Source organism: Saccostrea cucullata, unplaced genomic scaffold (genome assembly GCF_032062105.1).
Source record: "Saccostrea cucullata isolate Sc308-1 unplaced genomic scaffold, CSIRO_AGI_Scuc_v1 ctg4864, whole genome shotgun sequence".
Taxonomy (NCBI): Eukaryota; Metazoa; Mollusca; class Bivalvia; order Ostreida; family Ostreidae; genus Saccostrea; species Saccostrea cuccullata.
Window position 1 is genome coordinate 15,616 of NW_026930852.1, and position 27,309 is coordinate 42,924.

At 31.7% G+C, this 27,309-nt stretch overlaps 1 protein-coding gene across 1 annotated transcript in view; it reads left to right on the forward strand.

The window, feature by feature from the left end:
- The window catches only part of LOC134230324 (multiple epidermal growth factor-like domains protein 6), a 39,255-nt gene extending 12,216 nt beyond the window's left edge, over positions 1–27,039 (forward strand). Inside the window, exons 5-27 of the mRNA XM_062712091.1 lie at positions 536–676; positions 4,031–4,258; positions 4,483–4,704; positions 5,181–5,297; positions 10,822–10,980; positions 11,226–11,375; positions 13,329–13,478; positions 13,732–13,881; positions 14,454–14,603; positions 14,843–14,992; positions 15,566–15,715; positions 15,795–15,935; positions 17,648–17,797; positions 18,947–19,087; positions 19,388–19,525; positions 19,668–19,802; positions 21,859–21,964; positions 22,080–22,144; positions 22,444–22,637; positions 23,277–23,370; positions 23,835–23,902; positions 24,435–24,471; positions 26,885–27,039. Of these exons, the coding sequence (XP_062568075.1) occupies positions 536–676; positions 4,031–4,258; positions 4,483–4,704; positions 5,181–5,297; positions 10,822–10,980; positions 11,226–11,375; positions 13,329–13,478; positions 13,732–13,881; positions 14,454–14,603; positions 14,843–14,992; positions 15,566–15,715; positions 15,795–15,935; positions 17,648–17,797; positions 18,947–19,087; positions 19,388–19,525; positions 19,668–19,802; positions 21,859–21,964; positions 22,080–22,144; positions 22,444–22,637; positions 23,277–23,370; positions 23,835–23,902; positions 24,435–24,471; positions 26,885–27,039 (3,191 nt within the window). The remainder of the gene's footprint in view (positions 1–535; positions 677–4,030; positions 4,259–4,482; positions 4,705–5,180; positions 5,298–10,821; positions 10,981–11,225; positions 11,376–13,328; positions 13,479–13,731; positions 13,882–14,453; positions 14,604–14,842; positions 14,993–15,565; positions 15,716–15,794; positions 15,936–17,647; positions 17,798–18,946; positions 19,088–19,387; positions 19,526–19,667; positions 19,803–21,858; positions 21,965–22,079; positions 22,145–22,443; positions 22,638–23,276; positions 23,371–23,834; positions 23,903–24,434; positions 24,472–26,884) is intronic.
- The last annotated feature ends 270 nt before the right edge of the window (positions 27,040–27,309 follow it).

Sequence of the window (27,309 nt, forward strand, 5' to 3'; positions counted from 1 at the left end):
GAGTATCCTTGTAAAAGTGAATTTCTCTGTGCTTTCTATATTAATATTCCTTCACTTAGGGCAGTTATATTAGTTTAAGAGTTGTTGTAATTTGTGCTTTATAAATAAAATTAATTTCATCACAACATGTATTGGTAACAATCCTCTAAAAACTAATGTCCAAATAACTGTATCTCACTTCCATTCTCAATGACCGTGTAGTGTAGGGCAGCGTTGTGAGAATTCCATCGGCATCGAAAGCAAGTTTTTTAACTTGCCTAGATAGCCGAGCGGTCTAACGCGCTGTTCCTATACTGCTAGGAGACTGATTCCGTAGGTCGCGAGTTCAACCCCGGCCTGGGGCGGAAGTGAGTATCCTTGTAAAAGTGAATTTCTCTGTGCTTTCTATATTAATATTCCTTCACTTAGGGCAGTTATATTAGTTTAAGAGTTGTTGTAATTTGTGCTTTATTTATATATATATATATATATATATATATATATATATATATATATATATATATGTATGTATATATATATATATATATAATTACAGAATGTGAAAACGGTACCTTTGGGTTGTACTGTCAGTCCAACTGTAGTGACAAGTGTGCAAAAGGACAGTCATGTAATAAAGCCAACGGGTTTTGTCAAGGAGGATGTGAAAACGGATGGACAATTCACAACTGCACTGAAAGTAATATTTGAAATTACTGTAAAAGTGGTTATTCACGCGTGGGAGAAATTTATACTACTTACGCGGTAAGCTAAAAACCGCGTAAAATACCCCCGCGCGTATGGTCACAACATTTCAAACCTTTGGAATAATTCTAGATTATTACTTATAGTGTTAGACGGGTTGAACCAGTCGTCTATTTATCGTGGTATTGGACGCACGTGAATAGATTAATATATCACAAACTGTGATGAAAATGTACGTGTTTATTATGTTACTTGTGTGATGAAAAACGCATCTTCATATTAAATATTTTAAAGCAACGTCACACAATTAAAGCTTCAAAACATCGATACTCATATTCATTTCCTTTGTATATTCGTTTATAGCTTTCTTAATTTCAAATGGTTAGTCCAAAATGTTAAATAAACAGTCACTATAATCCAACCTATTAAATTAATTGTAAAAACTCGACACGCAGATACAGGTAAGTAGATTTCACTTTGAAGTTTGAGCTTGCGTTAATAACTACAATAAAGCGCACACCAGTTGTTCACACTTCACCGCATTTGACTGTATACATCGACGTTATATTTACCAATACAAACAAAAGTATAAACAGTATAAATCTTTATTGTTTAGTTTGTTTGTCTTATAATTTTCAAAGGAGAACAACCCTATGTTAGTTACGATATCGATGACCGCGTTAATTTTTTTCGGTAACTCGTTCGACCGCGTATATTATACCCACGCGTAATGTTTGACAGTCACAAACGCGTACTTAACAACCAGTGTAAATAACCACTTTTACAGTATAATACTTTGATGGATTAGGACAGACGAGACATTCCTTAATAATTGATATTTTTTCTATGAGTTTGTCATTGAAGTATTGCTACTTAAACACGTTTACTCACAAAAAATCGAGGTACCTTTCCAGGCATTTCTGCAAGATACCAGGGGGTAATTTTTCCCTTGAAAAAAATAATTTCAAATGTTTAAGGGTTTGGATTTTTTAAAAACGTTTAGAAACTGGTTTAGAAATTAGAATGTTATTAAAACTTTGAATATTTGTCATACATTACAAAAATGGTTTAGAAATGAGAATGTTATTAAAATTTTGAATATTTTTCATACCTTATGAAAAAAATACAAAACAGATTTTGAGGAACGTCTCGTCTGACCTTAAACGCATAAAAAATTATCTCTAGCAAAGAATCCAAAAAGAATGTTGATTATTATATTGATTGATAAAAAGCAAGGGCAGCCACACATGTACAGTGGCTGGAACGTTATTGTTGACAAACCAATCGTGTAGAATCGTTTGTGTATCGTGAGTAATCGTTCGTGTAACGTGCGAGATCGTTCGTGTATCAGACTCAATCGCGTGCGTTTAGAATCGTGTAAATTTCGTTTTGTAAGTTTTTATCGGAATGTTATTTAAAAAAATAAGCATGTCCCTTGTTTGTTTTTCTTAATTTATTAATTAAAATCCAAATAAAATGAAAAAGCGCAATTTACATAATAGAATGCAGAACGAACTAATTATCGCCCGTAAACAACAATATAGTAAGTCGTACAATATTAAGTTCTCGTCAAATAGCGCGATCAATATTGTGATAAACCGTACTTAGATCTCTAACGCCTTTTTGAAAAATCTGATTTTAATTAATATTTACTTCTTATTGTGGTCAAGATTATCTTGAAATCAATTCACTGAAAATATTTTTTTTTACAAAGAAATAATCATTTCTCAATGCTTACATAACTAGCTAGTCGACAAATATACATCGACACGGCATGATTTTCGGGAGTTTTGATTATCTGTGTTTATCTCTTGAGCTTATTTGTAATTAATTAATTTTAAATTTCTACAAATAAAAAAGTTTAATAATTGGCAAGTTTATCAGACATTGAATCAATGGAAACATAACGATTAAATTTGTAATTATAATTTAAGTCATTTCATGCTGTCATATTGTTCAGTCGTATCCCCCTTTCTGCATATCATGATACCCAATTTAATCAAATTATACGAGCCACATACATGTACATCGTCTAATAAAACGAACAAAATCCGTTTTCTTTGATCGGAGTATTAAGAATTTATTCCCAGTAAACAGAGTGTTTTCTGATTATTATCATTTATTCCTTTTATGTATTGGAATTGATTTATTAATAAATTTTAAATGATTTAAATATAAAGAAAACAAAGACCGAAATCGGTAATTTCTCGGAAATATGGCCGATCGGGGCATGTGCTGATTTTGCATAAAACAAAATTACTACTTAGATAAGGAGTAAAATACATGATAAAAACAAATCTTGAATGATTTTTAACAGATAATTAAAGGATTTGATCTCAAATATGCGATAGCGTTAGAAATATAGTTAATTAAAGTTGACATACGAAATCCCGCGACTTACGAGATATCGCGAGATTTGTGGTAGTTGCCTATCCCGTTAGTATATAGGTCCCTGATAATATTGATAATTCTTTGAAATCTTAAATAAGTATTAAGCCGTATTTCGTTTCGAAAATATTGATTCCTAAATGTTTTGAACTATTTTGAGTGAAGAAACGTGCGTTTGCGTTAACAATCGTGTAAGATCGTGTAACGTGTAAAATCGTGAACGTGAAAGATCGTTCGTGTAACAGATTTAATGGTGCGTTAATCGTGCGGAATCGTTCGTAAGATACAATTATTAGGGAAGGGCCTTTTTTGGGTTCTTTTAATTCAATACATTTTGTAAGTTTTGAATCCATGAAGAACGGCAATTTTGAATAATTTGGTATATTAAAACGTAACAAAATAGATATTTGAAGAACCTGACCTCAGACCTGAACCCAATAATGAAAAGAAAATCGTGGTTACATGACATATAATTATTTAATATGCTACCTTTAACTCTCATCTGGGAATTTACTTTAAAGGAATTATACATTAAAGTCTAATTTGTTTTGTGTAATTGTTTGCTTTGAGGTGTATATGTTAAGGTTAATCGATGGCTTTGTGTGGAATGCCAATAAAACAGTTCTTTCAAGTTTCTTTCACGCAAGAACGTTCCAATGTGCATGTATTTTGCATCAATTGGATTTAATTATCATTAAAATATGCTTATAAGTGTCTTCATTGCTAGCACATATTTGTCGCTTACAAAGGAGGCTGATGTATATGTTTCTGAGTTTTTTTAATCAAAGCATTAAATTCAAGAACATGTTATTCATGAACATTTCCGGCAAACGGTTAAAACTACTTAACGTTTCATTTAAAACTATATTTTCCTTTTAAATAAGATAAATTGGGTCTTTATTTTTACTTTTTACGTCAGTCAGTTTAAATTTACGAAAATTGGAATTTTGTGTTTTTGAAGATGAACTTGTGGTGTCCGGCTATACCAGAACAAAGAGCAGTTCTGTTTACCATTACAATGGATATATAGGATACGCAGACAAGACAGTGGATGGAAATATTGATCAAAAACAATATAGTAATTGCATGCATACGGATATAGGACAGGAAAAGGCTTGGCTTCGTGTTGACCTACGAATTTTATCCATTATTAGTTCTGTCAAATTGTGGTATAGAAATGATCATACAAGTAAGTTATATTAAATGTATCTGAGCATTAGCACATTGTCCGTAATTTCACATCATCGTATAATTTGTTTTTGTTTATAAATGTACATATTTAGAGACATAAGATTTCCTGCAGCTCAATATAATTTTTTTAAAATTCTCATTACTTTGATATTATAGGACGTATTATAATACCATCACTTAAACTTGTCAAATATATTTTATTGCTTTTACACATTTTACTAGTTCCCAATTTTAATACAAGAAGAATGAAGGGCTTTAATATACGTCTTACAAATACAACTCGAAAGAATCAACAGAAAATATGCTATGAGGATGATGGAAAAAGTAATCCACCAACAATCATCAAAGCAAAATGTGAAGGAGTAGCCCAGTACGTATGGATTTACACCAATATAAGTTTTAAAGATGGAGCAATTCTTGAAATCTGTGAAGTGCAGGTTTATGGTAAGGGATCGTTGATAGTTATCAAATTAAAAGTTTAAATAATCATGGTCATTCAAAAGTTTCCATGCTCTCTGAGCACATGAAAAAGTTAAAAATCTACGCTTTGACAAACATGATGAAAATATATAAATATCAAGATTATCATTCCAAGTAATCATTTTATAATTTCTATGACTAAAACAATGTCATCGTTAGCAATTAAAAAACATCATTAAGACGAGCATTGACCAACGTATTTCATTAGAAATGTATATACACTCATCTTTCTTCGATTTTCTTCGATTATTACGAGATACTTTTTTTTCATTTACCCCAAGACACCTGATCAAAATTTTAAAGGCTCAAAATTGATCTGCTGTCAGTTTTATTCTTTTAGTTGATAAGTCGATATTTTATCAACTTCTTTGCAGAATTCCCAATTTTATATATAAAAACTTCAGAACAAAATGTTTTCTCATAATGTGTTATAATACCAGGATGCCCGTATCAAGACAGTGATGGAAAATGTATCTCTTGTGATGGATGTAGGAAAGATTGTGACTGTGAAAACTTCGATTGTAGAAAAGCTGGATATCGCCCTCAAAATTGTTCAAGTAAGCAATATATAAAGTTTCGAACTCAGAAACATAACATATGTGTAAATAAAGCGGGTACCTGTAGAGTGCGAAACAAAATAGAAACGAAACGAACTGAAACGAAACGAAATCTGCCGAAACGAAACGAAACCTACCGAAACGAAATCACGAAACGAAACGAAATCAAAACGAAACCTGCCGAAACGAAAACTATCAAAATGTTTGGCTTTTTTTCAAATCAAGGTACATGTATATAATTATATATGTGTAACTGCATGTGGACTCTTTTTTTTTACTTCAAATAAAATTTATATAGTTCAAGCACTTGTTAATATAAAATTTAATTTGATTACCGATTATGCTCCCTTCTCTGCTGTCTAATGATGTATTTACATGTTTGCCAGCTGCAAATATGCACGAGCGTACTTTGCATGTATAATTTCAATAATTTTTATATCTTACTCTTATTTTCAGTCCTTATTTATCTATATACAACATATCTATAAAAAATTGATGTGTTACATGTACATGTAAAGGCTCGTTTATGTACGGGTCGAAATAAAGTCACTGTGTTGCGAATGTCTTTTAAAAAATGGGATAAACCAGAGACTTAGAGTAATTAGTATTCCATTCCGAGGTGTCTAGTTTTTCCGTTCAATTATACATGTAACTCCAACCGTAATCTTGTGTATCCTTTCTACGTATATACGGTCCTATATTTATCGAGGTAATTTTCGAGGAAGAAATGATCTGAGTAGTTTGCAATAAAGATGATCGACCAAAGACGTCTAAAACGATTTAGCTGACAAGAAAAAAGTCTCTCGAAGCGAACAATGTCACTTTTAAGTAGGTAAATTATTCAGTAACATATAAACAAAATATGACATAGGCGTCGGAAGCGGGGTGGGGGTGGTTGGGTTAGCCCCCCCCCCCATTTTTTTGCAAAGATATATATCATATAGGCATTGACAATTCGGGTTAACCTTTTTTGTTGGTTAAGCCCCCCCCCCCCCCCACACCCCACTTTCAATTTCCTTCCGACGCCTATGTATGAGCTTGAAGCGAAACAATTGCCTGTTGTGCTTCAACTATATAAATTTCATATAAAGTAAAAAAAAATACCACATAAAAACATTCTGAAAGTTTTGTTTCGTTTCGTTTCGGCGGGTTTCGTTTTGATTTCGTTTCGTTTCGTTAGGTTTCGTTTCGTTTCGGTAGATTTCGTTTCGTTTCGGCAGATTTCGTTTCGTTTAAGTTCGTTTCGTTTCTATTTCGTTTCGCACTTTACAGGTACCCTAAATAAAGCTTAGGATTAATCTATGAAGAACAGCCTCAACAAAATGGAACATATACAGCTCTAGATTTATATAGCCAAGGCTGTTTTGTTGAAGAAAGATTAAACATCAGCTACAATATTTCAATATTATTGCTGATCAGACCATAAAGTTTAAAAAAATAATTATTTCATAAAATCATTTTAGCTTGTTTCTGCAACTTTATACGGACTTCATGCTGTTAAAAGACGTGCATGCATCATCATGATTTTCTCTTTTTAACAAGCTTGGCTCTTCAGCTTTTCAGCAAATTTTGTCTTGGCCTTTTATTTAAGAAGATTAAAAAATGTCATTCTGTGACATGAAATCAAAAATACGTATGTGCAGATCTAGTAGTGTTCGAAAGGGAGTGGTACTTTATAAAGGGCGGTCGGGGCAATGAGTTATGGTCTGAAATTAAATTGCAAAAATCCAAAAAACTTTAAAGAAATTCTTGCTGAAAATACCTTATGCTGCGAAATAAGCAACTTAATAAGCAAGTTTTATAGCCATTTCATAAATCCATGGGAATGACCATTCGAAACTGGTCGGATGATGAAGCTTTTTCTTACAAATATTTATTTTCAAAATAACCCCATAAACACACAAGGTCCAAAGCTATTTTTTAAAGAATGAATCTTCTTAACGCTGCAATCTCGCCCCTTTTTAAATTCAGAATTTTACCGTTTTAAATCACAACATTGTTATCTTATAGTTAAAGTCTTCAAGTATAGTCTATGTAGATACTAATTCAGGATTTTTTAAGAAAAAAGATTTCAATATATACATGATATCGATTAAAGAAAGTGGCATATTTCACTGTAAAACTTCGCCATTACGGCTATGTAGGTCATTGCAGTACTAGTATTTGAATGAGAAGGTGGGGCGTCTATCAAGCGTGCGATTAGTGTGAATACAATAGCGAGTGTTCGAAGTGTACGAAGTTTTATAATTAAGTGACACCTAAAACCCCTCTTTTCGTATTGCTAGAGACCGACCAAATATAAGCATCTTCTTTTTTTTAATTTGTCAGGCTAAACTTCGTTTTTTCTGCTTAACTTACGAGTTGCATTTGCAATGATTTATTAGAAAATCGTCAAATCATTTATATATAAAAATAAACAATGGATTTTATGAATAAAGCGTATAACGCAAAAAACACTTTTTCATACTTTAAAACATTATTTATATAGCGATGGTGATTAAGCCACTAAGGCTTACAGATGATCCATTAAAGCTTATTACTGTTTCGTAAATAATTATTTCATAGTATGTACATATATAACTATGCGAAATTCGTGTGCTACAAAAAAAATGGTTGAATTATGATATAAAACATTATGTATAAAAGTTGGATTTTTTTTTTTTTGTGCATAAAGAATAAAATCGCACGAAAGTGAAAAATTAAAAACGTCAGTTTAACGTCAATATTATCGCTGCTAAATATAAAAAAAAATCAGAGTTAGACAAGTACAGTCCAGATTGCATTATTAATCCATGCCATGCACAGACAAGTTACTGTGATATGATCTTCTTTTTTTAGGAATTATTATTTGTAGAAATTCACTCGTGTACATTTTGATTTTTACAAACTCTCGTCCTGTTCTGAAATAAATAATTTATCATTTCAAATAATTTTTACGCCCCTTTTCATTCGATTTTGTTCCTAATAATTATATTCAAATCTTTAATTGTTGTTAGATTTTGTGCCGATACAAAATGATATAACATTTGTAGTGTCGTCAGAAGAAATCCTTCTATTCAATTTTAGGGGTGCATTCTGTGCAATGTATTCGTCTAGTGACTTTTCGTCCGATATACAGGTCTTTTGAGCGTCCCATTGTTCAATGTGATGTACATAGACTACATACAATGTATACTTAGGAACAAAGGAAAATTTATAATATATTTATTCACAGTATTTTTTTTTAATTTCTGAATTAATGAGATACAAGCATTAAGTGCTAGGTTTGTTCTACAAGCCTCCAAAATATATTTATATATACCGAAACCAAATCAAACATAATCAACTGCAATTTTGTTAAATAACAAGTAAATCAAAAATGTTAACACATCTAAAATAAACCAGTATAAAAAAAATTATCCCAGGGTACATTACCCATTTGAAAATGATTTGACGAACGACAACTCGCAACACTGGACACGATGTGGCATTGATCTGCTCAAAGCACGAAAGTGAATAGATTTGAGTCACGTGTTCAATGCTTTGTTATTCATGAGGTCAAAGGCGGGTTGAAATTTGTAAACAAGATGCCTTTACTGTAGGGACAGATACCCGTGAATTTGCACCTTTTTGGAAAATAACATGTGAGCGCACGACTGTTTCAATTTCTTTCATGAATTAAAATGACAAGTTTAACTCTTTACATTGACCCTATTTACAACAACTTGAAACATCTATGCGCTCATATAAAAAATGGGCTTGCAAAGTGGGGGTGTGGCCTAAAGTCTATGGGAAATCGATGTAAACAACGTACCCCTGCTATATTAATCAGATAAATACCCAATTACAGTGCAAGGAAGTGAAAATTGAAAATGAAATTAATAAACTACAATGTTTGATGGAAAGATTGAGACAAGAATATGTAGGAAATCTTCAAACTTATTTTTTGTAAATTATCTGGGGGCCAAATGTGGACGTTTAAACGATTCATTCTTTCGGTTATAGATTAAAATGTCTATTGGCCCTCGGTCAAAATTACCATATGTGCGGTCAAAAATATAAAGTTTATCTTCTAACTTTATATTCGGACGAATAATGCATGGTTAACAAACAATGAAATGGTGGAATATTACTTTAAATCAAAGAAAAGAATTTAACTAAGAAAAATGTACTAACCTACATAAATGCATATTTTCAGCCTATTTCATAATTAACATATAGAAACAGATATACATGTACACATGGTCGTATATAGGAACTGGGTTAAAGGGTCGGGGATAAGCCGGACCCCCTTCCCAATAATGAAGTCAATAAATAAACAATGTAATATTATAGAAATCGTAGCTAATGTTCTATGTATACCAGTGTGCCCCCTCAATAAAATAATCCCAAATAGATTATTTGGCAGTGCCCCTGAACTAAAAACGTTTGGTTGTACTCCACCCCAACCCCCAACTGAAATAGCTTGCTTCAGGCCCGTTACATTTAATTATAATAAAAAAGCAGACCAAGATAATTCAGTTAAGAACACCATTTAATACATCATCCAAGAAGTAACTGTCTACCATATGTCTATTTTAAGAATATTCGTTTTTTCTTTGAAGTGATATTTTATTTATTTCTTTTTAGATATGGTATTAGCCATATTTTATTTAAAGAAAAAAGAATCTCTCTCTCTCTCTCTCTCTCTCTCTCTCTCTCTCTCTCTCTCTCTCTCTCTCGCTCGCTCGCTATCTCGATACAAGACACTGTAAATTTAAAGCGCATCGTTATTTACTTGTTTGCACGGATTTATAAAGGGTTTGAGTTTTTTTCAAGCTGTAAAAAGTAACCTTTGTCCAAATGAACAAGACACACACTACAAGTAGTTTGTTTATGCTTAATAACTGACGCATGACGAACGTGTTTTCTAATCTGTCTAGAGTATTAGGCCTATTGGGTATTTTCTTTTTTTCCAATTTTTAACTTTGTATGGGTGTAATCACTGGTCTCGAGAAAATTATCGGGATACGGAAAGTTAGGTCGAAGTCACTTGCTTAAAATTTTCAACATTCTTAAAAGTATCATACTATTCTGAAGTCTTTTAAGCGATGGAGAACTCTGCAGAACATTAACAGATCATTCATAATATGTTCCCAAATTCTGGTATAATACCTATAATTTATATCGAAGCAGATATGTCCTTTTCATAATAAATAACATTTTGAAATAACAAACATAAAGAGGGTATAAAAAAACATTTGTTGTACCCGTTACTTTAGAAAGTTGATATAGATGTAGTTATTTTTTTTTAATTGGCAGCTCAAACTTACTGCTATGCATGCTCATAAAGGGGAAAGATATTATTGAACAATATGTTAGCAGAATTCTGCTCTGTATTCTTAAATAGGAGCAAAATATTATATATCAAATAATCATTTAAATTATGTAGAAAATAGTTTTTTGAAGAATACTTATGCCATCAATTTAAAAAAAAATAAAGACAGAAATGAATACGTTATTATTAGTTGTTCATCTACATGCTGTATGATTTGTTATTTTAAAGGTAGTTTAAAATGCACAAATGGAACTTATGGTCATGGTTGTAAATCTACTTGTGGACACTGTGCCAATAATACAGCGTGTGATCACGTTCACGGATCCTGTCCAAATGGAAAGTGTGAACCTGGATGGGAAAGCACTCAAGACTGGAAATGTGACAAAGGTTTGGGATAAATCTTTTAAGCTTTTAAAACACTTAGTTGGTTCAATGTTGCTAAGGAGATAAAACAAGGAGATTGTTAAACTTGTTGTTTATTTTTTAGTTAAAAAAATTACTTACATAACTTCATTTTTTCTTCAAATGATTAAAACATCAATTGAATGCAAGAAAATTTGGTTGCTATTGAATTTAATCCCTTAAATGACTTCATTTTTTGTTCATCTCCTAATGATTAAAATGCATTTTAGAATGCAAGAATGGGACCTATGGTCATGACTGTAAAGGAAACTGTGGACACTGCGCCAATAATATTGTGTGTGATCACATTGACGGATCCTGTCCGAATAGGAAGTGTGTACCTGGATGGAAAAGCACAGCGGGCGGGAAATGTGACAAAGGTTGATTTCTAACAAGTGAATAGTAATGAACTTACTTCTTAAAAAACATCTGTTTGAAAAATATAAACCTAATAGTTTTACATATAACCGATGAACAGGAGTCTACGTAATTGCATGCTTTCCTATCAATTAAAATATATCCTTTCACTGATTATCGAAGAAAAGAGAAGTAATGGATAGTTGCAAATGGTAGGTTTATCTAAATTTAAGCCATGTGAATACTTCGATAATAAGAACCTATTTTACCGATAAATTTTACCCATCTGTCGAAAATTAAAATTTTGATCATCATGGCGTTTTATAGAAAATAGATGATGGATGGAAATCATGTAGTTTCAGTACGCAAAAAAGTTTTTATGGAGATAATTGATGTTGGTCTGTTAAATGCACATTATGATATAATTATTTTTTTGTATTCTCGCCTCTCATTGCTTGATTTCCAAAAAGAAACGCAAATTATTTTTGATAATCTGGTTTGGTATGGGGACACGCCTCCTTGACGACCAGCTTAATCATCTTATCCATGCAATCCCCTCATTTCCATTGCTCGGAATCCATGGAAATTTCCAGATTTAATAAATGTACCTTTAACGTCAAGCAATTACTCAATCTTACCTCATATAAACAAACGTCATGGCTGCTAGATCTATGTATCTGTTATAACCTCCCCTCAAATCCTATCACCCCTTCCGTTACTCCGGTTCTAAGTATCATTGCACGGTAAATTTAATCTCGTAAAAAGCAACACAATTTTACATCCAAGGTTGTTTAATTATCTTAAAATTAAATTATAAGGAATGACTTTAATTCTTGGCCAAATTATCGAGTATAATATGGTTTGGGTCAGTTTACGCTTTTTTATAATCCGCTTCTTAAATAATTCTGTTTGAGAGATATTTGTTTATACATGTAACACTGAATACATTTTCAAAAATAATATATTATACACTTATCCACTGGTTGTGAGTGGGATAGCTCTTTTATCAAACCCGCGACAGAGAACTATTCCCCGAGGGCTTGCCCGAGGGGAATAGTTCCTGTCAAGGGTTTGATAAAAGAGCTATCCCATTAACAAACAGTGGATAAGCGTTTTATTATACTGATGTATAATATAAATTCTGAGGTTTGAATTTTTTGGGTAAGATAATACTGCAAGAATAATCTGAAATCCTGATGACGTCACAATGCTACTAAAGTCATTTTGACATCATCAGACAATAGATTTATCGCTGGAAATAAAAATTGGAGGCAAAAATTGCATGAAAATTTTCCGAGGGTGGATAGCAAAAACTATACCCCGGGGTAAAGCTTTGATTTGCGTGAACTATAAAAGATAGCTATTTTACCTTCTGAACTTTATATAGGAAACATTTTAACAGAAGTATAATAAAGTTGTATGTAATTTCTCACTTAGAAACTATTGCTTTCTATACTGCATGCAAATTGGGAAGTAGAAATCAAATCAATGCCGAAAAGTATTTGTTTCACATTTCTTTTTTAAACTTCAGAATTAAATGCTTTATAATTTACTTTTGGCAGGGACGCATCATTTGATTGAATAAAAAATTATCTTTATCGTGTAACTACGGTTACCTACCTCACAATGACTTAATTCAAAAACGTATCAATCTGCATGACGTTACTTTCAACATATAAACAATTTAAAACATTTATTTTCAAGAAGGAATTTTGTTGTTTATTCTTAATGATTAAAAATTTATTTATAAGGAATGATTAAAAAAAAAAACAAAAAAACAAATATACTGTTCATCCTAGAATTGGACAGTTAATTCTTTATAAACAGCGAAAAAAAACGTAAAACTGCTCCAACCCAGATCTAAGAGTAAAACTTTGGTTGCTATTAAATTCAATCCCTTTAATAACTTCATTTTCGGTTAATAACTTCATTTTCGGTTAATAACTTCATTTCCTAATAATTAAAATGCATTTTAGAATGCAAGAATGGGACCTATGGTCATGACTGTAAAGGAAACTGTGGACACTGCGCCAATAATACAGTGTGTGATCACATTGACGGATCCTGTCCGAATAGGAAGTGTGCACCTGGATGGAAAAGCACTCAAGACACGAAATGTGATAAAGGTTTTGGATAAATCTTTGATGCAGCTCTTTTTACACTCAACAACACACTGTTGATCAAAAGATAAACGAGTGCATAATAAGAAAGTTATTGCATTTATCGTGAATAACATATATCTTTATTACGATTCACACGGAAAAAAATAACATCTGTATGTCGAATCATGCTTAAGCTTTTTTTCACCTATTTTAGAATTCACAAATACATATTATTGTCATGGTTGTTAAAATTACTTAAATCTCCATCCTCTTTCAGAATGCAAGAATGGAACCTATGGTCATGGCTGTAGTAGTACCTGTGGACACTGTGCCAATAATACGGCGTGTAATCATGTGACAGGTTCCTGTCCTAATAGTAAATGTGCACCTGGATGGGAAAACACAGAGGGCGGGAAATGTGAAAAAGGTTTCTTTTTAACTTTTAAACATTTCAAAAATATTTTTAAGTTGTATGTTATTGTACACATAGAAACTTTTACTTTCTCTTATGCATGCAAATTTGGAAATCAGCGTCAATTCAAGTGTAAAAAGTATCATTATTTGTTTTACCATTCGTATTCAAACTTCAGAACTCTAATTTAATCTTGGTTGCAACACTTCATTTAACTGGATAATACATGAATCTATTTTGTATAAGCTGGGTTGTCTACGACAACTACTTAAGACAAAAACGAATCAATTCCTTTGACGCTACGTTTAAAATAATAAAAATTTTGAATTTTCTAGGCAGAAACTGTCTTGTTTTCTATACTTAATGATTGAAAATTAAATTAAAAGAAATGAATTAAATAGCAACCGAAGTTATACTGTACAACCTGGGTTGGAACAATTTACTCTTTATAAACTGCGAAGCGATTTATTAAAAAAAAGTATAATGCTCCCTTCGAGGTTGTGAAGTAAAACTTGGGTTCCTACCAAAATAATTCCTTAAATAACTTCATATTTGTTTTCTTTTCTAATGATAAAAATGCATTTTAGAATGCAGAAATGGGACCTATGGTCATAACTGTAAAGAAAACTGTGGACACTGCGCCAATAATACAGTGTGTGATCACATTGACGGATCCTGTCCGAATAGGAAGTGTGCACCTGGATGGGAAAGCACTCAAGACACGAAATGTGATAAAGGTTTGGGATAAATCTTTGATGCAGCTCTTTTAACATTTAACGACACACTGTTGATCAAGAGATAAACGAGCGCATAATAAGAAATTTATTGCATTTATCGTGAATAACATATATCTTTATTATGATTCACACGGAAAAAAATAACAAATGCTTAAGCTTTTTTTGACCTATTTTGGAAAGCACAAAAACATATTATGGTCATGGTTGTTAAAATTACTTAAATCTCCATTCTCTTTCAGAATGCAAGAATGGAACCTATGGTCATGGCTGTAGTAGTACCTGTGGACACTGTGCCAATGAGAACGCGTGTGATCATGTGACAGGTTCCTGTCCTAACAGAAAGTGTGCACCTGGATGGGAAAGCACAGAGGGCGAGAAATGTGAAAAAGGTTGGTTTCTTACAAGTAAATAGGTAGTGAAATTATTTCTTAAATAACATCTGTTTGAGAAATATAAAATTGATAAAGTTGCACTTTTGTATAAATCCATGTACAGTAGCTTTCGTAAGTGCGTGGTTTCAAATCAATTTAGATATATCCTTTCACTGTTCATTGGAGAAAAGAGGTAGGTAAAAAGTGTAAGATATAATTACAACTAGTAGGATTATTTAAATTTTGGTTATATTTATTCATTTCAAGATTAAGTGGTCGAAAAATGAAATTTTGATCCACAGAGCGATCATATAACTCTCTAGGAAATAGGGGAGGGGTGGAAATCTGATTTTTTTTTTTTTCAGTATGCAAGAAAAGAATTTATGAAGATAACTGAGTTCAACATTGCATTACATAGCAATTAATTTACATTACATGATATATATACATGTACTCAAATCAATATATCGCACATCGCCCTATAATCTATCGAATCGAGGGTTTTTTTGTTCAATTCACAGCTCTTATCGATTTTGATTTCACTAAAAATAAGTTCTGTTATAAATATGTGATGTTTTTATAAATTTTCAGCATGTAAACCGGGTTTGTACGGAATGGATTGTAGTCGTAGTTGCGGACATTGTCAAAACAACTCCACATGTAACCACGTGACAGGCTCCTGTCCTACTGGTTATTGTGAACCAGGATGGAAACATACAAAAGAAAAGAGATGTGATCAAGGTAGGAATATTTTCAATTTCGTATTGCTAGGAACATCTTGTTATAAAATATTTATTTTTAATTCTATATGTCATCTTAGAATGTGAAAACGGTACTTTTGGATACTACTGTAGAGGCAAATGTAGTAGACACTGTGCTGATGGATTTCCTTGCGACAAAGTAGACGGTATTTGTCGAGAGGGTTGTGCAGATGGATGGATAAATCCCCATTGTAATGAGTGTAAATATATTTGTATCATTAGTAAAAGAAGGGTTATACTTTATGTAATAATCGACCCAGTCAATCCAAATGTTGCCATAACCATCTTAAAGATTTTATTTCGACATAGAAAGTTTATTTTGAGAAGTTAAAATACAATAACACTTGAAAATTTCTTTTATATTGATCATGCACAACTTTTTTTTTTGATTCGGAACAATCACATATATATGTCCTCTTTTACTCTACGAATATCAAAGATAGGAAAACATTTTTTCTCCAATGTATTAAGAGCATCCGAAAAGGTAAGAATAGGTATTCTTTTGAAAATGATTTCAATTCTAGAAAAGTACCCTCTTATTCATACACATATTAAATATACAGAGGGTTAGTGTCCCTATCTATTCCAAAAGTTTTTTATATTGATAACTTTAATGAGGGTATGTTGCGATTGCTTATGAAGGCAAGTGTTTACGTTATTAGCATATAAACAAATTTGAAGAACATACTATTTATTCTACTTTAGCTATTGTCGAGAACAAATACTAAAACATGTAAAAGACATATCTCGATTCAGTTCTTGAATTCTTGAGTTTACTGATAATGCAATACAAAAGACAGATTTCTGTTTTTTATTAAATATACAGATTAATCAATGAAACATTCAAATGAAATGATCGTAGCATTAACAAATAGCTTCAAAAGAATATTCAAAACGTTCCTGCAGCTAGGATAAGGATCCTACTTTTTACATTTGCACCCACATCAAATCAAATGCGTACATGCAAAGCATATATTAACAGTTAATCATATTAACCATTGGTTTCAGGGTATTTTAATTTTGAACATTATTTTGTGTAGTTGTTATAAAGGAAACGACATTTTAAAGTTTTAGAAACTTGTGTCCAATATATTTTTTTATGTTACGTCTAAACGATTATATACGTTAAATCATTATTTACATAAGCCTATGCAAAGTTTCGTGAAAACATATACTTCGTCACTTTGGCCAAACCCAAAGGAGGTCATATATATGATACAGTAAATATGTGAAGACAAAAAGTACAAGTGCTCTTAAGCAATACTTAATCGGCCTTTTTTTGTGCCCGTTTTCTTAGGAATATATTACCGACTCGTTGTCTTTTGGTAAACGTTAAACACTAGTGGATATTTCTAATCAAAAAGTGCGTTAAGCATCCGTCATCCAAATCAGCATGGATTTAAAACAATTGAATGTTTTAGATGCCTCTCTATACCAAAATCCGGAAAAGTTGCACAGAACCTTTTTTTGTGTTTCGTTTTATTTAAGTCAAGGGTGGGCTCATTTAAATCGACGCTTGAACAATCTGATGGGGGATCATTGACGGGTGCGTTTGTCGGATGATACTTCTCGGGCTGTTTTATAGGTTTGATAAAAAAAAGGAATGAGGTTTTGCAGATGCCTAGAGCTATAGCGATCAAATTAAGAAACGCTTGTATATGAAACAAAAATACAATAAGCATAAGCATATATATATTAGATTCTTGAATTCTGATCTGAAATTAAAGAAAAATGTTTATGCAGACAAATACCTTCTGAATATTAAAAGTAAATTGCTTAACACATGTACAGCTTAGCTATTTTTTTTAAAGAAATAATTAGTCCACAATTGATTTCCTCCATGAATTATATGTACATTACCTGGAATTTCTTAAAATGGTTTAACAATCAATCAAATACATTTCAACTGTAGCATGCACGGAAGGTTTGTATGGAAGGAACTGCAGTCTCAAATGTGGACATTGTGCGGAAAATAAATATTGTAACCATGTGAATGGTTCGTGTCCTTCCGGGAGCTGTGAACCAGGATGGAAACATACAGAAGAAAGTAGATGTAATCAAGGTAAACAGAAATTAGCCATTCGGGTTAAATGTTCTGTAAATTCTGCCAATAATAAATGCACATTTAATAGTCATTTTAATATCCTTGATCTAACCTACTGTCTTATTTTTGCTCACTTGAGCCAAAGGTACAAGTTATCATCACTTATCAAACAGTGTTCATTGTCAAATTTTGGTTCTTTTTTTCCATTTTTGACTGTTTTGAAAAAGAGTTAACTTAAAAAGAAAGCTAAAGTTTAAGCACTGGAATTGACAAATCTATTTTCCAAACGGAGATAATAGAGAAAGTGTGAAAAATTGGAAGCACCTTTTAAGCATCTTCATAGGATATACTAGTCCAGAATTTTTTTTTTCTGAGAGGGCTTCATTGCCTACATATGTTAATTCATATTTGTTAACATCATGACCCATTGGATAAAACAAATTGTACAAAAATTTGGTATATTTGATTGTATATTGGATTGTACAAAATACAGTGTATTTAGGAATAATCTCTAAAATAAAAAAAAAAACATCGAAACTATGATGTCAGTTTGATATGGAAGTGTCCTCAGGGGGTATAGATTCAAGGTTGATGACCTTATGGGGTAAAACAGGAAATCGATATTTTACAATTGAAAACTTAAGGAATATTTAAAACAATCTTTTTTTGATAAGGAACAAGACATATATAAAAATCATAATAATACTGAAGCATCCTAGTAGTATAGATTGATGTTAGTTCCAATTAGCAAACCCTAAGATGGAGAGGTATCTTTTTCAAACATCTTCTCAGGACCAACAACGTCATAATTTTGTAGACGCATCCTTCCTTTTTTTCAAAACATGACCCCCTTTGTAAGCCTTAGGCATTAACAACGTTTTCAAATTCTACAAAATAAAATTGGGAGGAAAAATCTACATATCAGAAACCGACGGATCATAATAACCGTGTACATGTACTCAGGTGAGAGTTGTGGCCTCTGACCTTCTTATATTAGGAAATTGCATAGGAAAATAGCATATAATTAAAGAAATGAGAGTTTTTTTTTAATTGAATGTATTTATATCGAAAAAAATGTAAAATATTTGCTTGCATAATTGCCTACTTGTAGGCAATTTTTTCTTTCAAATATATTTATTTTAAATCTATGTACACATCTGCATACAGCATGTGATAATGGGACCTTTGGATATCATTGTATACATACATGCAGTGGAAACTGTGCAGGGGGTTCAACGTGTACCAAAGCCGATGGGACATGTCCACGAGGGTGTACAGATGGTTGGATTAATGAACGGTGCAATGAAAGTAAATTATTTATATTAAAGCAGTCTATGACATTACAATGGATAACATCAAAATAATAATAAGAAAAAGTGGTTAGAAAAAAAGTGGTGAAATTAAAGACAAAAAACTTTTACGTACATGTAAAAAGATGGATTTAAATGTGACAAATTTTTTTTGTAAAAAGAAAGATTAACTTATGCATCATTACCGATACAAAGAAAAAAATTATACTTGAAACTCATGTTTCTGAAAAAAAAACTCGATTACTTTACCATTATATATCATGGAATTCTACTTTATATCTGTCATATTGCATAAAAGCTTGTAGTAAGAAGTTTTATGGTAAAGGCTGCAAAGAAAATTGTGGACACTGTGGTGGTGCCGAATCTTGTCATCATATCGATGGATTCTGCCCCGGGCTGTGTGAACCTGGATATTATGGGAAGAAATGTAACACTGGTATATATCTTTTTTATCCATCTACTCAAGCTGTATAAATATATTAACCTCACAATTGAGCGATATTCTTCAGGTCCTACAATCTGTTCAATCATGTATACAGTATGAAAACATTGTATCAGGTTTTATTATTCTTGAACAGAATGCTACAATGGGACCTTTGGGCTGCGTTGCAATTTTACATGTAGTGAAGGTTGTGTTTCTGTCTGCAATAAGATTAATGGGTCATGTGATCATTGTCATTATGGATACATCGGAGAATTTTGCAATATTACTGGTAACGTATAATGTTTACGTATTACTTTTAGCATGCACTCTTTTCAGTGCCTTTGGTGGAAATCAATTTCCCATAATTAAAGGGCAGCGCTAAATATCTTGCACATGTTAATATAAAACGGAAACTAAGTAAGTAAATGAACTTAAACCATTCTTAGCTATCATTTTAAAAAAAAAAAAATTCTAAATATCCCACAAGCTAAATATAATAATTACAGTCAAACTTGTTTTAAGAGGCCACCTTTGGGAAGTCTGGAAAATGGCCACTTAAGACAGGTGGCCTCTTATTCCAGTTTGCCCTCGAAGAGGACATCTGGTCAATAAATAAACTACAGTTTAATTAATTAATCATAATTAAATAGTTCAATTTCACAAAAGCTTTTTATGTGTATATATAATAATTAAAGCTCATTTAAAAAGAACATTTAAGAATTCGAAATGTCTAAGGTTTTGTGCATGTTTCTGTTCCTATTAGTTAAACATCTTGCATTCATAAGTGTGCTTTTGTTACATGAATTATTTTAAAAAATCTTTCATTTGAAGAAATACATACATTGCCTGACTATTATCCTTTTTATAAAGAAAAAAAATACAGTTTAATGGTAAATAAAATAAATCATAGGAATTTAAGTAAAAATATGTCAATAAAAATTTCACTTACATATGTTAAAAAGATAGTCAGCAGTGTAACCCCCCCCCCCCCCAAACTTAATCAATCGGTAATTAACTTACTTGCTGAAGTTTATAAAGTCTGATTAATTTATTGTTTATAAAGCTGTCAGAATTTCTATATAACATGCAGACACACAAATAAAATTAACCAGTTGACCAGAGACATGTATTTACGCAGTTGAAAATCATTCCATAATACAGGTGTCAAGTGCAGTGGAGCGTGATTAATCCCAACCGATCCTCTCCTGATAGTGAAATTCACGAGATAATCATGCCATATGAAGCACTTTGTTTTTACAAGAGTAGCAATTAGGGCTTCTACATGGAATCAAAATTTAAAAGGTGTGAATTTCTTTAGCTAGAGGAAAGTATCAATTGGAATTAAATTCTTTTAATTTTTGAATCGGCGATCTTGAAAATAATAATTACAAATTGATCTAATAGGACAAATATTTTTTTTCATAAACACAGAGTTCAGCGGATCTAAAAGCAATTTCTTTAATTGCATTAATAGGTTAAATTGACTATCAAGGATATAATTACCCAAGCCAACACGGTTAAAAGATGTGATAAAATCGCAACAAGTGACGAAATGGCCGCCTATTACAGTGTCAATAAGGATGTTGGGGGAGGATTTGAGTGGCCGCTGGCCGCGTTACACAGGTGGCCATTTATTCCAGTTAAAATATATAGTAAAAGTCGTCGGGGGGAACTGAAAGTGGCCGCTCACCGCGAGTGGCCGCTAAGACAAGTTTGACTGTACATATATGTACGTTTATTACTTAAAGATATGATAAATTTCCATCTTTATATAATTGAATTTAGTTTATTAAACGGTGTTAGAAATGCCTCATGGGAATTTGCTTTTTATAGCAACATTGTTAAACCTTTATATCTTGCATAACAAGGTTGATGAAATCCAAACACTGCTTTTTGCTTTAATGTACTTATTTCAAATGTTTTCTTGATGAAGTCATGCTGTTTGTATAGAATGTAATTGCCTGATGTAATTGTGTTGTTTGTAAATTTTGAATTATTTTTAGGAAAATACTAGATGGGTTAAAAAGCCTTTGTTTTGTCCACAATATAAACATGTATAAGGAGAAAATTAAAATCAAAAAAGTATGGGGTTTTTTGGTTGCTAAATGCCCTTTTTGTTATTTACCCCCATATTGGAACGTCACCTCATATTTTTGAAAGGGGCATCATGACCATTGAGAACGGAGGTTTCTCTGCTACGACTTTTTACAACTACAGGAATTTAGTTTAAATTTGGATCTCCTTAGAAGGACTGGCCACAAGACGCGAAACGTAAATGGAGTGCACAAAAAATGTATTTATATATATTTGTATTACGTTGACATTAATTTGAAGTTACAATTCAGTTGCGGAAGTGCAGGCTCAGGAATCCACGGCAGCTGCTGCAGGAGTAGGCGCTTTCTTGTTAATACTGGTCATTATAGTCATTGTTTTAGCAGTTGTTCTAGCAAAGTACGTGAATAATTATAATCTCTCTTTTGTTATTACCGTAGATATTTTTTCTGCATTTTTCACAGCGCTTTGTATATAATAATTCCAACTGACAGAACGCATAAACATTTTCTAGGAAAGCAAGACGGAAAAAGGAGGGTGACATAGACTTACAAGAGAGAAAAGGGACATCTAACAACGGTGATATATATTAACTTTATTGTCAAATTCAATTTATATTTACTTATTTTAAAAAAAAGATCATGTAGATCAGGTTGCATTGTCGGCCTACGTTAGAAAAAGTTACAGTAAAAAAAGAGAGAAAATTTTGAAAAATTACATCGAAGCGGCAAGTAAAGAATTTTAAACATTCAGCAATGTTGTGATCATTCTCTGTATTGCTCGACGGGTATGACATTTTGTTACATGTACATAACATCACTTAACAGTAACGATTGCTTTGAATTCGATAGATATATTTTATAAAGCTTTCATTTCAGTTTTTCAAGAAAACAATATTGATGACAACACAAATAAAACTGAGAATGCTGTTCCTATAGAGGGCACAGATGATATTGAGTACATTGTCACAGATAATGGTCAAATGAAAACACTTATCAAAATAGCTGACCTTGGAAAAATAATCAAAATGTTCTCGATGGAAGAAAATAAGAAATTCACAGAAGAATTTAAGGTAAATGAAATCCATTGGAATGTTTGATTCTTAAAAAAACGATTGTTTTCTGTAATGATTAAGGCAACTTGATGTCTATTTTAGATGTAATTTAATTCATGGATTTTTAGAAAAAAAAATTATCGATATTTTCACAAATTAAACGCATTAGATAAAATAAATATTATAAATTTCATTAAGTTATAAAAAGGGAATTTGAACATGTTTAATTATTATTATTAGAAATTGGATTTTCAGATAGTTTTTTTCAGATTCGAATTTCCCCGTGGCATGTGAAATTCCGTAGAAAGGACTTTCATTTCAAAAATGATTTTTAATATTGATTGATTTTTAATGCCATTAATATGTATGTGTTTTTCTAACATTCTAAATCTTTTTTTAAAAACATTTGAATAGGCAACGTCTGAAAGGATCCTTTTGTAAAATAATCAATTTGACATGTGTTTACAATTAAAATACTGCTTTTAATTTCATAAATATAATTTAAGATATATATCCTCTTTTGTAAATTTAACATTTCAGAAGTAGATAAACGGAAACTCTTATACATGTAACCTTGTGCTTTAGAACTCGGCCTTTTTCTTATGAATATACCAAGGGTGTTAGAAATGTTTGGCTGCATCTTTGTATTTATTGTAGGGAATACCGTACGGAGAACAGCAACACATTCCATGTTCCGTGGCTAAACTTCAACAAAACATGCCGAAAAACCGATACAAGACTACATTTCCGTGTAAGTTTATGTCTCATATAATACTGTTCAACTCTGATGTGTTGATAGTTTTTTTTTTTAAAAACCAGGTAAGTTTTGCATTAAAATAATTCAGAGTCTACAAAATTCTGTCTCTATCAAATAAAAAAAAAATGAGAAGAGTGTTTTTTTTAATTATCCTTTCACAAAATTTTTTTTCTTCAAGAATGTTTCTAGCACTTTTCTATCCGTCTCTTATTCACTGACACTTTTCTGGCTATTTTGAATATCGAGATATATGATAATCGCAATATTTATCAAAATGATATTTCAATAGTAACAATGACAAATAAAATTTTTACATTAACATTTTTTAAACAATTTTTTGTTTTAAAATTACAAATTTCGGTCTTTAAAAAACATACTAACAAAGCAATACATGTATGATTAAAGAACGCAGAGACAAAGTTAATTAATAAAAATTTTATGTTTTCTTCTTTTTAAAGATGACCATTCACGTGTGGTATTGAATGTTTCTCCAGATAACGACTACATCAATGCAAATTACATTAAGGTACTTACATATATTTACTAATTATAAAAATTGTTACTTAATGTATGTGACTTCGTTTTTTATCAAACAATTTACACCAAAAAGTAGTACAACTGTAACACGTATTCAACAAAAAATATTATATCTCTTTGATACATGTGAAGAAGTTGCTACAATTTATATTCAGAAAAAATTACAATTTGTGCAAGCTGGTAAAGTGGTTCTTTCCTTTTCTTCGGACTGCAAAGTTATACCTCCTTTAAAAGATAGATAAGGACACTTTAATGTGCCTGTTGAGCGTTTAATGAATTATTCGCATAAAGATAAATGCAATAACGTTCATCATTTTATAATTATTTTTGAAAGTTACGTGATGGAAAACCTATTTTTTTCAAAATTCATTTAAGAGGGTGACTTTATAAAATCGATTATTTCGACTTGTTTATGGATAGTAAAGTGGTAAGGGTACTCGGATTTATAAAATAGAACGATAAGTTATATATAATTGTGTTTGAATATATTTATATATTATGTATCAATACACGTTTTGCAGGATGTAGAAGGGAAAAGGCGATATATTGCTACACAAGGTAATTTATTCAGTACAATGCTTTAATGCCACAGATTCTTTAAGAAATGACTGTCTAAGATTAATTTCATTTTATCCGTCTTTCGTAATATACTCTTCAAAAAAAGAAACGCATAGTAGGAACAATGCCCTGAAAAATGTATGACAGTTTTGTAATACCTTTTATTTTTGTATGGATACGATGTATTCGAGTAAAATGCATGATTTTTAAAATTAATGCAAATGTTAACTTTACAGCTATTCTACAAGTCTCACAGACAAAAAGACCTGATTTTGCAAAATTTATCCAAAAATTTTGATCTCAATTTTCATTTGTTGAATTCCGATGCAATTTCTTCAGGTACAAAGAGGCTATCAAAAGCGGGGGTTCTCGATATTTTAAATCTGGATTCATCTGAAAAATGAAGCTTCCAAAAAATGCTGCATCTGAGTGTTGCATAGAACAAAAAGGAAAATGGGCGCCTTTAAGCAGGGGTACCTCAATCTACAATTGCAAGAGGTTTTAATGTTACACACAGACCATATCTAACCTATAAAACATAAACCATTAACATCGAACACCCAACGTTCGCAAAAATATGGTAGACTACGTGTGACATCAGCAGCACAGCATCACTTCCGAGGATTACGTAAATTGCATGAATGTAATGCAAGGACGTCATCTAAAGCATTAGCTATCCCTGAACTGCACAGATCATCTAACAAGACCGTTTTCAATTGACTATGAATTATTGCAAGAGGATTATTCATGCCATTGTTCCGACCCCACAACACCCCAAATATCGACTTCAAAGATCTCAGATCAATAGAGTATGACCACAGCAACAGTGCTGAACATTTTGGTTAACTTACTAGTCCAGAATGTTTATCTGAAAGCCTCTTATAAGTTTAAGAGTGCTAATGCTTTGTAATGAATGTTAGACAGATAACTTCCTCTAGGACGTTAAAAAAGTTGGTAGTGGTGGTGTAATGATATGGAAAACGGTATTATAAGAAAGTAAAATTGATTTGGTTCGAATTCAATGGACTTTGATGGAAAAAGGTACTCAAACCATGTTCTACCTACACATACCCATTCAAGTTTGCAGCATCCTAGAGCCGTATTGCAATCTCCCGATACACAGCCACAAATGGCGCGTTTGACACACCTATTCTTGCAAAGAAACAACAACCTGTTTCAGCCACATTTATCTAAATCGCTAGATTTAATCCAAATTAAGCAGCATTGGACAAAATGGATTGACATGATTTGCCAAAGACAATCGCATCCCCAGACTCTGTAACAGTTGACCAAAGTTCTACATTTGGAGTACGAGAGCATTCCTATACAGTTTTTATTACACACATTTGCTTCCATTAGATGCCGTTTGTGGCGATCATTTGTGTCTGCGGGGGGCATACCAGATATTGATCTTTAATGGTCTTAAACTGACTATAATTTTAAAATTGTTGCGTAATTATGACATTTAGATAGTATTCTGTTGCTTACCACATTTCTGTTTTATCAATGCATCATTTTAAAAAATAATCTTCATGTTCAATGTGTCACTAGAATTCTACTATGCGTTTCTTTTTTTGAAGAGTATATATCAGTTACACATATAAACTAATATGCAGCTTATAGACAGCAGAGAAAAATATCATATTTGTATACGTACTATTTTCTATTTGAAAGTCGACCAGCTTTAAAACTACTTCCCTTTGGAAAAAATCCTCATGCAAAACCGGAGTCAGGCCTTATAGAAAAATGCCATATGATTATATTATGTTAGCTCAATCATACTGTTCACTATCTTCATTTTTCATTTGGGAGTTAAATTTGCTTGAGAGAAGCCAACAATCTAAAATGATTTATCCAAAAAAATTAACCTGAAAAATTGTTAACCCCCACGCTATCTTCAATGTAATAATTATAAGCATATCTATACATATATATGCAAAATGCGCCCCATCGATCAAAAGTTAACAATTCTCTTACTTAAGAATAATTGCGTAAAAATAAATCGAAGATGTATTTGGTTTTTTATCAAGATTTAATATCAAGAGGGCAAAATTCAAAAAAAAATAGCGCACATTTACATGAATGACCAATTCAAAGCAGAAAAATGTTTCGCATTACTAAAATTTATGGAGTTTAAAGGACAGACATTTATGCTTCGTATTTATGTACCCAAATCCATCTTTAAAATTTCAAAATGTACAGAAGGAGACTGACTATATTTTCAATCGAAACCGAAATGGCTATAAAAAATAAATAATAATGGATACAAGACTTACTAAAATAATAGATGGTAATATCATGAATATCATTTTGTTAAAGAAAAGGCGAATATGTAGCCTTAACCATTAAACTAAAAGGGTTTTATGAGGCAAATTCCATTGAATAGTTATTTGTCTATTTTATTTTTGTTAAGGACCAAGGAAAAACACAGTACAAGATTTCTGGGAAATGATTTGGCAAGAAAACATCCGGGTGATCGTCATGGTGACCAAGTTGACAGAGGGATCAACGGTATTTTATATAAAACGAAATTATATAAATATCTCAGACGCTTATAAGCATGCTTAATCGAAAGTCGTATACGCATCTTAAGCGTTGTAGAAATTATGATTAAAGTAAATTTAAAGTATAATTTAGTTAGAAATTCAATTTTTTGTCTTCAATGACAAATATCCAAAGAATTTTAAAGCTAAAACATAAAAGGTGTTCAGGTGCCATGGAGGAGTCAGTATACCAAAGAGCAAATCAATACAAGATTTAGCCATTTGATAAGTTTTACGTTTAGATTATTAATTTATTCATTCTGAAATTTTATCAACTCATTTATTACAACTTCAA